The following is a 16,723-nucleotide window of genomic DNA, read 5'->3' as shown; positions in this document are numbered from 1 at the left end:
CACATGTCTACAGAGCCTTTTAATAGTTCAAGAAGAAATTTTGCAATTAGAGACCAACAACTGTGCATATGACATCTGAATTTCAGAAGTCAATAACTATTCCATTATTAGTGCAGTAACGATTGGAGTTCATATCGATTTGCAAAATATGCGTATTTTGATGTAATTACTTAATTACACGCAGGCTTATGGTAGTCTGGAACCACTGCCTGCAACTGGTGGCTGACTGAAACCGAGTTACCGAAGAGGGCATTTCTGTTATCTTTTTTTAAGGTGAAAAATCTCTGGCATGCTCTTTACAAAGTTGCCTTAACCTTTAAGACTATGGTTATTACACAAACACAGATGCTTACAGAACCTATTTACAAATGAATCTCTGGTCATGATATATTTGTTCTTCTGAGAAGTTAGGGGAATAAAACTGGAGTTAGCTGGCTGTTCCAGTTTACATCTAGAATAAAACCGGTTTTGCACAGACGTCAGAAACTGGTCCCTAGAAAAGGTGATGGACTCGGAGGATGGATGCCTCTGTAAAAGACCGGGACGGCGCTTTAAAAAGGAGAGTCTACGGCTTTAACATGGACATTTGGCAAACAGAACCAAGCCAGGGGCAGATCGCGGCCGCAGCTGCTGTCGTCCTGAAACTTGATGTTCAGGTAGAAGTCTCCAGCGTAGAGAAAAAGCAGAGCACCGGCACAGTTACAGTCTTCTGTGGGCTTGACCTGAAAATGGAAGGAGATCAACCTAAGCGGGGACAATTTGGGACAAAAAGGCTAAAAACGCATAGCAGCACCTCCCTTATTTTTTAAAAATACCCCAGACGTTTCATTCTTATTTCATGACAAAATGCACTGCCAGTTTTTGATAAAGCTTTAATATTGGCTTGAATAATAAAATAAACGTAAATGCTATATGGTAAGGCTGCAGTTATTTAAACATTTCATTATTTTCAGAGGATGCTTGCAATATCACACACTAATAAATATGTAAATACATCCTGTGGCTTTCCATGAGATGAAGTAAAACTGTGCTGTCAGCCTTACTCACTGTGTCAATGTAGAAGGTGTTGGAGCCGATGAAAGTGACGACATCTTGCAGCTCATAGTTATGGACGCCGTTCTGGTAGTCTTGGAAGGGGATGATGTTCAGCGAGAAGGGACCCACTGCATTCTTGCTGCGATTAGTCAGCCTGACCTCCAGGGGCACCATATCACCCACACTGCACTCTGCTATAATGTTGCAGTCACATGGCTTCCCGTTCACCACCACGTCTGCGGAAAGACAAAGTGAGAAAAGCTTGGTGTGAGCTCGCAAGGCTGAGGTGGGGGTGTAAATGCCGATGATGGACACACAGATAGCGAGATGACAACATGGGCTGTCTTGGGTGAAAAACAGCTTCTCACAGCTTCTCAAACAAACAGATTTCATCCCATATGCACAGACCAACGTCACAGTTATTAATACATTTCTGACGCTTCCTCGACGTGTGATCTCTGTTATGCTGTCTGTACTATACTAATGTCAAGCTATAATCTGTCTCCTTGGTCTTTTATAATGAGATTATTGCAAAAAAAGTTAGGAAGAGCTGCCAAAAGGCCAGCCATAAGGTTCTGAAGGCCGATTGAAGGTTAAATATAGATAAGTCAGATAAATGAACACGCTAATCACTTTATGTAAAATAGCAATACCACCGTATTGGAGAAATCAGAAGAAAAAACTTCAACTTCATTGCTTTCAAACACATTAAGAGCATTCAAAAAAAAAATCATTAACATTCCTAAAATTTCTAGTACTTGGAGAATTCCATTACAGAGTCTTTGCTGAGGGATCAATGATTTGTCCTCCTAAAATACACCATATTGACATTAACCAAGAGAGCAGGAGCTTGCAGACTGAAATGAATTCAAAGTGCATCCTATCAATCTCAAGCATGACTAATTTCTGTCAAGAACGGACAAATGGGATTGCTGGAACAGCACCCCTCTCCCACCTACGCACTCGCACAGAGCTGACATTTCAAACAATGTTGAATTAGGAGTGAATTCAATTCCACTAATGTGTTAGAAATTCAGATTCAGTGCTGAGGTAGACTGGACGTGCCTCTGCTCCCTTTCATGACACGGGGTCTCACCTGGAACCAGGAAGGGGCCAGAGGCTCGTCTGATTGGCGGAACGCTGGCAAATGGCTGCCAGGAGGCATGCCCCACTTTTCTAATGAGTTCAGTAAATGTGCATGTACACATATCCAGACAACGCTCACAAACGGAAGATGGAAGGCAATTACGATCTATCTGTAAATAAATATATTTCCTTTCTGTTAGGGAATAGAGGAATCAGATGGTTTCTGTCCACAGAGACCAGATGTATATTTTGGACACTCGAATTGTATGTCCACATCATGTGACAGTTAGGGGAAAGCAGTCGGCCTATAGTAAGCCTGCCCAGCGCCTGACCCCGCCCCCACAGCTCCCTCCTCCTGAGCGCACTGAGCCACACAGAAGCCTGTGTAACTGAATCTGCACAAAAATGAGATTTTTACATGCATGTGTCAGTTGAGGCCAAGCACAGTTGACAGTGACTGGGCTGGTATGAAGATGGGTGTGGCGTGGGGGTGCATCTCAAGCCCCCAGGATACTTCTGCTGTGTCCTCCCCCTGGTGGGCTCTAATGAGGGGGTGTTCACATGGCAGACGGCACACTGTCCGCTGACGACTTGGGCTCGTTATCCTGGCTTAAATGCGACGGGCTCCCAGAGGCTGGCGGGATGCTACACTCGCTATGCCGTGCATATTCACAGCGGGCCGGCGGCGTCCCCGGGCCCGTGCCACACACCACTAAGTACTTATATTTAGTTTTCGAAGGCCTGTTGCTAGGAGATGTGCAAATTGTAGGTACATCTGCTCTAAACAACGACGACACGTTCTTCCACGATGAACTTAAAGAATATAATGGTTTGATCTGCTCGAGGAATCAGCTGAGTGGACGGCATGCCTGTGCTATCAGACAAACGGCAATTATCCCTCTTCATTGCTTAGGAGTCACTCAAACGGCATATCAGCCGTGAGCACTTATTACCACACATTACACTAAACAGTAAAATGAATAATGTCACAATTATTACAACCCATAATGCTGATAATATTTTAGTTAAATGACTGATTTGCATCTCTTTGCATTTGAAAAATGAATGGGACCAACACCACCTATGTTCCCTACACAAGAGTACTCAACTGGAATGTGCCAAATTTTTTAAATATATTTAAAATATATAAATATTTAATATAGTTTTATGATTAATGAAAATAGTACAGGTAATGCAATCAATAATTTCCAAATCAACAATGTGAGGTAATAAGCAAATTAATGGTCAAAGGGATCACAGATAGTGGGTACAGAGAGAACATCAGGTTTTCACAGTGGCCTAGTCTGCAGACTCACATTAGGGTAATCAGACATTCTGCAATACATAAAGGCATTAATTAATATCTGTAAGAACAACGATGTTTGTATGATCTGCATTAATAATCTTTGCTGAGTTCTCCCATATGACCTGCAATAGTTACGCATTCCGAACCCAAGGCCTAAATAAAAGTAAAAAATAAAACAAACTCTAAATGGATGTTTTTAGGCATATACAAAAGTAGCGGCCCTGACTGGCCTGGCCCGTACGTCCAGGGCATGATGGCCCCCAAGGAACCCTCAGCAATTCATCCACAGTCGATTTACAAGCCAGAAGCTGACAAATAGACGTGCTTTATCACAAGCCCTGACGCTGGGGGAGCGTATCGCGAACATAATCCCCCCAACCTCCCATGAACTGGATCACTAATTTGGAAACGTTTAGCAGGTAGCTATCCACTGCCATCCTCTGCCCCCCACCCCAGACCTCCATTAAGCAGGTGCGTGATTTACAGCAGCCACTCGGGGGCTGAATAAACACAGCTCCTAGGGGCCAGCATGATAGAAACCCAATGAGCTAGAATTAATGGCACATATTAAAGGACTTTATTTTCGGATAAAAACTCCCAGCTCTCTCATATGGGGGGTGGGGGTGGGGGGTTACTACTACCGCATTAAAAAGACACTAAACTCGTTCTATCTCACAATCACTTACAGATGCAAAAATGTACCACAAACTGTTTGCATCTTTCAAACCTTTTCAAGGAATATTTCAGCAAACAGTTGACCAGGCAAGATCTACGGTCATTGGACATCAACCGGTTTAAGTGGGGTATTTATCAAAGGACAGGATACAGGTGGCTGCATTTCAACCCTCCTTGCTCCAGCTTAAATACTACATGGGGGTGGTACCTAGCACAGAGTGGCAAGAGTTTCCGACAGCACGTGTAGGTCTGCCATTTAGCACACGCTGCTAATCCCCTGTGAGGAGCTTTACGTCTGCATGGGAGATGTCACAGATGCCGGCGTCATTAATCTGCTCTGAGAAAGTCCGTCCGAATCAGCATGGAAACATGATGCTCTGGCATCACCACAGCAACTGGCCTTGGTGGCGTAACACAGCACCGCGGGACAGGCGGAGGAGGTCTCGGCACCCTCCTCATCTCACTGCTTCCCAGCAGCCCCTTCAGCTGCCGCATACGGTCACCCTGCCCCCGTCAATGTCCTTGCTATTATTATGATGTTACTGTTCGGTCGGTGTGTTTATCACATCACAATCGCCTGTTTTTCTCAAACATACAGCCACCAGGTCCCACCTTCAGATTACCTCATGAGCAGATCTTAACCACTGTGCCCCGGCCAAGATGAACGTCATACTTCTTTACTCATTTCCCAAAGAGAATATCTTAACCAGAAAGATTTTTGGCAAACGCTACACCCGTTCTGTGTTTGCCCATTCATAAAACAAGCAGGGACCTTAGAGCAGCATCTCTGGCCTCGTGACCATGTGTGTCTTTGCTCCTGCAGTTTGAAGTCTGAATGCATTGGCTACAGGCAGGACCAGCCCAGACTTACACAGCCCATAACAGAACCCATTATCCTTTTGCTGAAACAATATTATACTAACAGCTGGCATTAAAATATCAACATCATAATTGTTGTTGTCAACAAGACAAGTTTCTGACAAACAGTAATACCTAACAGCAAAAAAAAAAAAAAAAAAAAAAATCACTCTGGAAAGTTGTCCACGTCACATAAACAAACAAATAAATAAATGTATGTTTTCAAGGGTGTACCTCATCTACAATGCTTTTTTAATGCCCCCACATGCCATAAATGTACCACACTTCAGGAACATATCAACATATGTATTGTACATCGTGTGTGGGCATTAAATAATTTAGTGCTGTACTGTGCAGATGCTCTACTGTATATTTTAGCGCTGTACTGTACTGTGCAGATCCTGTACTGTATATTTTAGTGCTGTGCAGATGCTCTACTGTATATTTTAGCACTGTACTGTACTGTGCAGATGCTCTACTGTATATTTTAGTGCTGTGCTGTGCAGATGCTCTACTGTATATTTTAGTGCTGTACTGTACTGTGCAGATGCTCTACTGTATATTTTAGCGCTGTACTGTGCAGATCCTGTACTGTATATTTTAGTGCTGTACTGTGCAGATCCTGTACTGTATATTTTAGTGCTGTGCAGATGCTCTACTGTATATTTTAGCGCTGTACTGTGCAGATCCTGTACTGTATATTTTAGTGCTGTGCAGATGCTCTACTGTATATTTTAGTGCTGTACAGATGCTCTACTGTATATTTTAGTGCTGTGCAGATGCTCTACTGTATATTTTGCTGTATATATTTATAAATGTACATTTTATTTCCCCTACTCCTCCTGGGGGTGATGCCTGGAGACCTCAATCTATCAAGATATCCAGCACACCCGACCACCACCAGTGACGTCCCTGCATCCAGCTCGCCGTTCTGTTCTTCCGTGTATGACCCGCTGCCTTACCTCTGGTTGCCTGGCAATTGGAAGAAGACTCGGCTTCGGCTCTCTCTATTTGACTATCCCTGCCGGCCCCTGGAGGATGGGCTTCCCCTTTGAGTCTGGTCCCTCTCAAGGTTTCTTCCTTCTAGGGAGTTTTTCCTTGCCACTGTCGCCTATGGCTTACTCACTGGGGCCTTTGGGTGAGGATACTGTAAAGCGCTTTGAGACAATGTAATGTTGTGATAATGCGCTATATAAAAATAAATTTGTTGTTGTTGTTGTTGTATTTTAGCGCTGTACTGTACTGTGCAGATGCTCTACTGTATATTTTAGCGATGTACTGTGCAGATGCTCTACTGTATATTTTAGTGCTGTACTGTACTGTGCAGAAGGCTAAAATGAAATGTGTAGGATGCAATTAAGGATATAAGCATTATTTAAAGCCTGTAAATGCTTGTACGCAAGGCAGATGGTTATCAGTCAAAGAGAGCTGATAACATTGCAGATCCATGTGATGACATACATGAAACATAAAAGGGTCATAAGAGACACAATGTTATTTTAAAGACTGTTACTGGCAGCAATTAGAGGGTTCTTACTTCAGAATTAGATCATTCCTAAATGATTGCACCGCTGCTTTCATTCATTTTATTTCATCTGAGGTGGCCTAAGCACTCTGCTAGAATGCTGGAGAGGTACTCGTACTATCCTGTGAAACTAACAAAGGAACATGTGAGAAAAACTGGCAGAAATTCATCAACAAGTAGAACGCAGGTTATATTAGTCTTTTGGCCATCTAAATAAATCCTAAATAAAGGATAATACTCACTAATGTGCAATATCAATACAAAACAGAAATTGCATCATTGGATTATGAAACATAAGCTCAATTAAGCGGTTCAAAAGAGGCTCACTTAATTGGAGGAAGGTTTGAACACATCTGCAAGCAAAAACATAGGCAAGCTGGCTTTGAACACTTTTGCAATTTGAAAGTTCTTTACCATAAGCGGTGATGTTTTTATATTGATCAAAGCAGGAGTCGTCAGTGCTTTCATTTTATCTTTCGTCCAATATGTTCAGGGAAGGCCCCTTTTATAAATGCAGAAAATGGTATTTAACTGTAAAAAGGATGATGAATGGAATCAGAAAGGTTTCATATGGGGGGTTTTCTTTATTTAGCAGGATATCTGGTATTGAAATCAGTAACTTCTGTAAAATTCCATGTAATTCTTTCGTAAATATATTCGGACACATTCATTTGAAAGATTTTAAATTTTGAGGTTTAAATCTATCACCACCATCATTTTCCAAAAGGAACTGCATAGTTTCATTTATGATCTTTCAAAAAATGATACTATCTATACTTGAAAACAAACATGGATCCAATAACAGTATTTGACTTTTTATGTCAAGCCGCCCTTGTCGATTTTAACAAACATCCTCCTCACGCCATATCTCACTGTCTATTTCCACTCAGTCCCTCAACACCATTTATTTAATTTATACAAAGTAGTCGGCTTATTTGCCAAGGAGATTTTAAAATTCTAAATGTCTGTGTTCTCTTAAGGGTCCAACATTGATTTTAAAGTCCATGATGACTATAACAGCGATCTATCCACGGGCAGCCATCCCACCAAGGCAAAGTCAGGTACAGCACAGCCATGCGTGAAGGTTTGAAGCGACTACTGCAGTCTGGAAACACTAAAAGCCTCAAACCTTCCAACTCCTGCAGTCTGTTTAAGGTATTTGGTCCAGTCTGTCCTGTCAATACTGTACACTAGGGGGGACGATTAAAAATTCAGACAGTATGTAACAGACAGGCACCAAAGAAGGTCCCAGAAAGATCATAAGAACAACAGAGACTCCACTACGGCGTACAGTTTGCTCCCCACCTATTTCTGGAGCAGGTAGTGGACAGCGTCTTCCACAGCAATTTGCAGGGGAAGTTTTAACAGGACGTAGGGCCCTCCGGGTGATGGCGGGTGCAGAGGGACCCCCCCCAGTCGCTCCAGTACGGAAGACAGGAACATGGTGGCTGCACTGGGGACACGAGGCGGAAATGTCCACTGCTTATGTAGGTGAACGCGGTCTTTTCAAGTGCAAACAGGCAAGCTGACAGAGTTTGAGTGGCTCCCATAAAGGTTGCAGGCGTGCCATCACACGACTAAAAATAACATCACAGCATCTGATGCCTGCAGCCATCTGTTCTTTTTATAATTATTGCCATAACAACCACTCAAGTTATTTTGCTTGTGAATTGCTGAACAACTGGCTTTTAACAGAATTGTCTTGCCATGATAAGAGAAGGCCATACTAGAGGTACAAACGTACAGGCGCACAAGGGCAGCTGTTAACGGCCACGCAAGTTCCGAGCTACGTTTTCATGAAGCTTACTGTCACATCGGGTCGCCAAAATTAATTCTCTGCAGGATCTCAGCCCACCACAGCCTGGACAGCTGATCAGAGTTGTGAGACGTACCCGTCTCTCGTGGCACTGAGACATCGCCCCACACCAATCCTCAGCCCCAGCTGTGTTTAAAAGCTCACAGAGGCGAGAAGGTGGCTTCAAGAAGGCGAGTGTTATGTTCGTGACTTACTAATTAAATCTGCAGCAGACTCCCTTACAGTATCAATACCTTCACTGCTGAGGGATTATACCGACAGCCAGGAATAGCAGAATTCTGCACAGCCTGCATGTGCCACTATTCCCCAAGACACAAAACTGCATGTAGTCCTGGAGAATGAATATTAGGGCTGACAGAGCCACTAGACTTCTCCACATTAGGGTCCTTCATACTGGATGACTCTCTACAGCCACTTGGTGCCAACTTGGCAGGGGACGATGCAACATATGTTTATTTGATTGTGAGACCATACTGCTATTTAGCCATTACTTAATTAATTTTGCAGCATCACTTTGTATTTAAAAAAAAAAGTCACATATACACAAAGACCTTCTAATTTAGCCATTTCTGCCACTACATATTTTTAATCCAAATGTGCTATTTCAACTCTTTTTGTTTTTACACATCCAGAATATTCCCCCATACTCCGCCATCATGTCTCACTAGCAAACCCCAATGCGGCACCTCTGAGTATCATAGCAAACACTTTCCCCAGGAAGACCACAGCAGTTTGTGATCTTCTGAAATGACTGGGCAGATACTTTAGCAGTGGCAGAAGTGAGATCGAAGCCCATTTTTGGGAGACTGCCTGACTGCGTAGCAGTTCTCTCTCCCCCTCATCGCAGGGTTGACCTAGTGAGCTCTGCCTTTATCTTACACAGAGTGACTGCTGTTTGAGTAGCGCTGGTTTATTAAAACATGCTGAACTGTGGTCGTCTATCCTACGGGGGAGCAGAACTGTCATAAAAACTCATATTGACGTCTAGAAATGCCATACTTTTTCTAAACCTAACCATTGCCTCAGTTTGCTTACCCTAATTTGGGGCCTGAGGGTTATACAACAGGTGGTTGGAAAGTAGGAAATATGCTACTAAAGCCTGCTAAACTGTGGTTTCCTATCCTACTGGGGAGCAGAACTGTCATTAAAATACATGTTGATGTCTGGATATACAATACTTTGCCTAACCTTAACCCTAATTTGCGGCTTTAGGATTATACAACAGGCAGTTGGAAAGTAGGAAATAAGCTACTAAAACATACTAAATTGTGGTTTTCTATCCTACGGGGGAGCAGAACAGTCATAAAAACACATGGTGATGTCTGGATATGCCATACTTTTTCTAAACCTAACCTTAGCCTCAGTTTGCTAACCCTAATCTGGGGCCTTAGGGTTTTACAACAGGCGGTTGGAAAATAGGAAATATGCTATTAACAGGCCACATTAACAAGGCTACCCCAAACCAGCTCTTACTCAGTGACGAGGAAGTCTGTTCTTCTTGTTCCACAGACACAAAGTTGTGACTCAGGCTGATTTGCAAGTGATAATTGTAATAAAATTGCCATTCCGTTTCAATGTCTTTCTAACAGCATACAAAGAAACTTGTCTCTGCTTAACTTTTAGGTTTTTTTCCCCTCTGCACTCAGCTTAAAAGTTATTTAAAGAGACACCAGTCATTTCTAGGGTGCAAAAACAGCTACAGCCTCCACAGATTGTTAACACTTCAAATTAAGTTTTCTTTCTAAACTTGTATGAACACATTTTCTAATTAATTCAAAGTATCCTCTTTGATTCACCACAAAAATTGGTCGCTATCGGTACAGCAAACTGTAATATTTGTTATCTTCAGTAGCAGAGACCCCCTCCCCACTGCAGTTTACACTTCCTCTAGGTGTACGCAAATAATGAGAAACTCTTCTTCTAAAATTATTAGAATAATGTCTTCTAAAATTATTATTATATATAACAGAAAACTGTTTAACTATCACGATCACGTGGATCACCAAAACTGACGTTTTACTAGTAACCAGTTGCTTTTTTCTCTTGGTTCTTTGATGCTCTCCACTTGCTCCTCACTAACATTGAAAGGTGTGGGACCTTCTACCCTCCAAAGTCTCCCTACATGCAGCAGTTTTCCACCTACCAACTAAAAAGATCCAATTTTAGTCATGAAAGCCCTCAGTAGGCCAAAAATAATATGCAGTACGTACTATTTAAAATCCAAAATTTGAAACTGACCAACAAGAAAAAAAATGCAGCTGTTTCAAGTAAATAAAGCACAACATGGGGAACAATTAACTGATGTTAGTAAATGTTTTACTTCTTCACACATATTCCCACTGCGTCATTTAACAAATCTGCTCACCCAGTGCGTTTCTCAATAACTGCATATAAGCATGAATATAAATACAGGTGTTTCTGAAGTTCTGCGGCTTCTGGGCGAACGCTTTCCAGCTGACATCATATTTGCTTTTGCAAAACTGATTGGCAGCCTCCCTAGTCTTTCACATACTATTCTTGCTTTCAGATACTGCTACTGATAATAACTGTGAACCATCGCAAACACGGTGATATTTGAGGAAGTAAAGCATGGTGGCTTCTGATAGATAACCTCCAAGGTACACGACGTTTGAAAACCCACATCCGACTGCCTGCATCCATTAAGCCCTGCCCTCATTGTTTTCAGGTACAAAAAATACCCTTGTTTTCCCTTCACACTGTCCTAGAAAAAAACTCCCGAGGTCAGTACAGGACTCCCAGCATAGCGGCAGTATGGGTGTCAGGACTGGCCAGTAACAAGTTAACACCTCCTGCCTGAAAGTTCTCTGGGTGACCAGCCACCGCCTGTCTCGCAGCTCCTGCATCTCCGGCTCCCATCTTCTCCGGAGTGATTAAAAGAGAAGCTCCTGTAGACTAAAAACATTACCGAGGAGTCACTCAATCGTTCTCATAAAACTGGGAAGCAGGCCAAAAGCTACACTCTCTCTAAAATGCGGTGCGTTATGGCCTACTCTATCAAACAGTTTTTTTTTCCCTCCCAAACAGAGAAAATTAGATTTTTAAATGAGACTGTAGGTGCCTTGAACATTTCAAAAGCCTAAAATAAATGGCCACCTTTTGCAAAAATAAATCACAGGATGTAGCATCATTGCGTTTCCCAGGTAGAAATTCCAAGTTGCCAGCCGTGAAGTTAAACAGGAAAGCGTGTGCTCTTCTCATTCCCAGTGACCGCACTAGCAGGGTTCAGATTAACCCAGTGTTTCCCGACCCAGTCCTCTGGGACACCCAGACGGTCCACATTTCTGCTCTCTCCGAACTCCCAACACACCTCTACCAGATATTCGGTGTTACTGATTGGCTGGGAGCCAAGAGACAGCAAAACTGAGTACTGTCTGGGGATGAGTGCTGTCTGGGGATGAGTGCTGTCTGGGGATGAGTGCTGTCTGGGGATGAGTGCTGTCTGGGGATGAGTACTGTCTGGGGATGAGTACTGTCTGGGGATGAGTACTGTCTGGGGATCCCCGAGGATTAACTGCACAGTCATTTCTTTGAGTGTTTCACAGCTTTGTCATGCAGGACTCACTGTGAACATAAGCCGCCGGGCAGCCTACAGCATGTGCGGATGGCATGTGGTTCTCTCCGTTCATTTACAGGAGTTTTTGCCCCCAAATTTTTGCCCCCATTTAAAAGAGGCGGGCTGGTCTACCCTTGTCACCCGGCTGCTTGGTGTCCCATGCAGCCACCCGCGCACCTGCTAAATTTAATCCAAAGGATTCACTGAAACAGCCGCTGCCGCGGTTGCCCGTCGGCACGCTGTACTTTTATGTACATTCATGTTTTAGTGCTTCGAAAAAGGGAGGAAATCTTTCGACATTAGAGTTGTTTTTAGTATACTTTCAAATGTTCTATAAGCGGTGTGGTATTTTATCCAATTTTCAATATTTTTTAAGACAAATGCAGAAGTCCTTTTTGCGTCTCATGCACATAGCCACTCACATGCACACAAACGGAGAACACGAACAGTGAACACTGTGTGCAGGCACATACTTGAACATCCTTGTATAGATTACCACCCTCAACCTGCAGCACAATACAAAAACATTTAGTAAATACTTAACCTTCCATTGTCTGTGGGCTCTTGAACATACTTATACTGTTTATACCTTATGGGTCGGTCAGTGTCAGGAGAGGCTGAGCACAGGGACACATCAGGAAAGACAACAGGGACAGCAGGAGACACGTGACCTTGGGGGACGCAGTGGACGTGGACACAGAGAGCAGTGACCAGTGTGCATCATTAAGATGCAAAACCAAGAACAGGCCACACTGAAGACTGATTCCCTCTGATAGCTTCCTGAACCATTACCAATCCACCTATGGGTCTCCACAGAAGGAAGGCTCTCTTATTTCATACTGTATATATCGTATGCCTGAAAGCGTTAAGCTTGTGCTTGGATGATTATTTCAGCACTTCTACTGGAACATTAATAAAGAGTAACTTTTTATGACATCTGTTCAATTCCTAAAATATATCGAGCAAAGTTTCTTTTTGGAAAAGCGCACTACCTGTGAATGCAATGTGGCACGCAGCTGGTTTTCGCTGTGAGTGTTTTCTTGGCTATATTGTGGAATGCTTGTACAGGTTTGCCTGCCTTGGTCAAATGCTCTAACCATAAGTAACCAAACAAAATACGAGTCTTTTGGCATTTTTCGTTTTTTCGATTGCATTCACAGATATTTACGGGAACTGAAAAATGGTCCCCACATCAAAAAAGCAGGTTTTTATTACATTGTGGGGGGCATTTGGTTCCTCCCAATGAAATATAAAAATAATCCACACACACACACACACACGTATTCATATATGTAAGAAACCTAACAAGTCTTTCGGCATCGCAGTCACAAATTTTGATAAAAGTGAGTTTCCCTACAACAGTCCCCCCCTGCCTACAGTCCATGGGGCTCTGCTTCCAGCCTTTGCCACTGGGCAGCCGTCAGTTCTCTCTCTTTTTATGCAATGGTATTAAAAGCATTAAATGAGCCAGCTGAGGAAAAAGAGGGCAGGAGGAGATGCTGACATTAAACAGGGTGCACGCCGGGGAAGTCTTTAGCGCCAGAAGTCCGACAATCAGGGGGGACATGACAGGGAGGGCTGCTCATCTGCCCAAAGGACGGGTGGCAGAGGCACGAGGAACAGGGAGACAGCAATAGGGTGCCGGTGTGCGGATGTGTCAGCAAAGCCGACACGAACAGTCCCTCACACAGACTGCACTAATATGATCTCCTGGGGCAAGCCAATGGTCAAAAAACGATGGGTTCAAAACATACTGAAGCTGTAGAACCAACAGCATTAAATCAAAGGGCTGCTTCTAACAGACCAGCACAGTAAATATACATCATAGACATTAAACCGATTTATATGAGAGAATACGTATACCGAGTACATTTTACTCAAAACCCCCATCAACATTATACACCCATCTTCTGCAGAGTGACATTGGAGAAACAGGACCCCACTGCAGAGCACATACGCCCACCCTCACACACACCATGGGGGAATTCAGAGACCTTACTTTATGTCTCTAGACTGCAGGAAGAAGCCATCGTGCCCAGTGATGCACCCTATCGATACTCGGCAGTATTTATATCATTATTGATACTAATAAATCAGAGGCGTGTGACAGTTAATAATGTCCATGGCACCTACTGCATGCTGGAAGAAATACAGAAGCAGAGATCAGCAGAGTGCTCACTGAATACAGGTGCAGGCCACTTACCAGAGGAACAACAAATTAGTCAGGCAAGGCTCTGAAACAGCGGCTCTTTACGGACGTCCACCAAACATGGCGGCCAAGGAGTTAAACACTGTTTGGATCAGAAGGCTGAACAGCACAGAATATGAAAGGCAGGGTCATGCAGCAGTGGTAATTATGCATGCAGAGGCTGTACGGCGAGTGCTGAGCACACGGTGCCATCCTCCCACTCCCCCAGAAGCGGCGGGTGAACTCCCACGTACACCCACTCTGCAGCCCAGTGCAGCACCAGTCAGCCATGCCCTTGGCCTGGACACTGTGGGGAAGGTAGTTCGGCAAATGGACACTAGGGGGAAAGCCGCTCTGAGCATGGAGATGGGCTCCCAGCACACGGACAAAGGCGAGAAGGCCTCCCGGCACACGGACAAAGGCGAGAAGGCCTCCCGGCACACGGACAAAGGCGAGAAGGCCTCCCGGCACACGGACAAAGGCGAGAAGGCCTCCCGGCACACGGACAAAGGCGAGAAGGCCTCCCGGCACACGGACAAAGGCCAGAAGGCCTCCCGGCACACGGACAAAGGCCAGAAGGCCTCCCGGCACACGGACAAAGGCGAGAAGGCCTCCCGGCACACGGACAAAGGCGAGAAGGCCTCCCGGCACACGGACAAAGGCGAGAAGGCCTCCCGGCACACGGACAAAGGCGAGAAGGCCTCCCGGCACATGGATAAAGCCGGGATGGCCTCTCGGCATATAGAGACTATGGGGAAGGCTGCTTTGCGGGGAAGATCGCTCAATGCATGGACACCACGGGGAAGGCCGCTCAGCAAATGAATCCCAGTGAAATGTCAATGCCTCTAAATCAGGGCTTCCCTATCTGGTCCTCAGGGACCTATGGTTGGTCCATGTTTTTGCTCCCTCCAGGTTCCCATCCAGCCAGACAAATACTAAATAATAATAATAATAATAATACTTAATTGATCCCTCATAGGGAAACTCAATTTTCACTTACCCCATCTTACTGTCCATGACACACAGACACATACAGTTGTGGAAAGAAGTTTACAATCACTCATCAGGGGCATGAATATAATTATTTTGCCAGGAAACAAACCAATTTAAATGAACTCCACCAATTCTGCCAAGAAGAGTGGTCAAATATCCAGCCAGAATTATGCCAGAAACTTGTTGATGGCTACAAAAAGCGCCTAGTCGAGGTACAGCTTGCTAAGGGGCATTTAACTAAATACTGTATTTGACAGGGTGTATGAATATATTGGAGCCTGTATGCATATTTCTGACCCTGCGTGGATTGCAGAAAATCCTAAATATATTTGAATTTTTCAATTCAATTTCAATTCAATTCTTGTTCTCAAAAATCACTGATGTACAGTATCGTCTTAGGCAGTCCAAAGAAATGTTTAAAGCTGTTTATCTGGGTAGCAAGTGTACTTTGGCTTAGAACAAAAAACACAATTTAACATTAGAACATGTGCAAATTAAGAGTAATACAACAAAAACTAGTAATAATGTCTTCTGTTTTCTAAAAAGTTACTGATATCTAGTTGGATGGCTGGATGAACACCGCTTCAGCCGTTCCAAGATTTTGTTAAATTTCACCAACAGCTAAATTAAATAATGTAATATATTGGTAATATATTGGTTTAAAAAGTCAGTGAGAGATTGACTAGCTGTATGAGGTGTGATAGTGGCCAAGTCAAAAAATGCACTGGACGGTCGCTGCAAATACCAGGATGACTTTAGCAGAGGTTCTGAAACGGCTAAGCTGACACACTTTGACAGGCATAATATCATAGTTTTACACCAACACGAGGATAATCTGAACATCATTTTCTTTGCCTGCCTAAGACATTTGCACAGTACTGTATGTTGTATAATCATTCCACCCAGGAAAAAGAACGGTTCAAATAAATCACTAAAAGCCCAAAGTTAATATGACATTCATGGCCCAGATGAGTGTACGTAAACTTCTGACCACAACTGTATCTAGGTGAAACCAAGCTTGGCAGCAAAGGGCACCCATGCAGCCGAGGGTTAGGGGCCTTGTTTAGGGGCCCACGGACGTGATTATTCTGCTGTGATCAGGCTCAAACTGGTCACCTTCCAATCACAGGCACAGAGGCTTAACCTGCTGAACCACACAGTGCCCCCAAACAAGATGAAGCTAGCGCCCAGCCAGCCACAAATCCATGATGGGAGGAATGGGTGTACGTTCAGCCCATTAAGCCATGTGGGGTGAGCATTCCTACCATCAGCAGACAAATCATTTTAAAGAACATATATTCCAATAATTACATATATGCTGGTGGGTATACTGGTGCATTTCTAAATATATTTTATCTGGTGTAAGTCCTTAACATTCAAACGGAGTTACCAACGGCTGACCGTACACTTTTGTTGTTCTGTATTGTCATCAGACTGATGGGGTAATTAATCTCTTTTAGCTATCCATAATCTCTAATTTACCGGGTGCAGTCTACAGGTAACCGTTCTTCTAAATAAAATTTAAAAACAAGAAACAATCTGTCACGCCCAGGCAGACCAGACCTGCCGCAGACTCCACAGTAGCCCCGCCTACATAGGTGGAACCCGGCGGGTGTTTCCGCATGCCGCTAATGACAGACCATTCTTAACCTGGAGACTCAAGCAGT

The 16,723-nt window shown here is 43.7% G+C and overlaps 1 protein-coding gene across 5 annotated transcripts in view; it reads right to left on the bottom strand.

Moving 5' to 3' along the window:
* Window positions 1–6: 6 nt before the first annotated feature.
* The window catches only part of trappc9 (trafficking protein particle complex subunit 9), a 197,094-nt gene continuing 180,377 nt past the window's right edge, over window positions 7–16,723 (bottom strand). For all 5 annotated transcript variants that reach the window (XM_048993811.1, XM_048993812.1, XM_048993809.1 and 2 more), the window contains 2 exons: window positions 1,048–1,271; window positions 7–722 (listed from right to left, as the gene is read on the bottom strand). In XM_048993811.1, the coding sequence (XP_048849768.1) occupies window positions 552–722; window positions 1,048–1,271 (395 nt within the window). In that variant the 3' untranslated portion in view covers window positions 7–551. The remainder of the gene's footprint in view (window positions 723–1,047; window positions 1,272–16,723) is intronic.

This window comes from Brienomyrus brachyistius, chromosome 23 (assembly GCF_023856365.1).
Source record: "Brienomyrus brachyistius isolate T26 chromosome 23, BBRACH_0.4, whole genome shotgun sequence".
In the NCBI taxonomy this organism is placed as follows: Eukaryota; Metazoa; Chordata; class Actinopteri; order Osteoglossiformes; family Mormyridae; genus Brienomyrus; species Brienomyrus brachyistius.
Note: the sequence above shows the minus strand (reverse complement) of the source record. Positions and strands in the feature narration are given on the sequence as shown.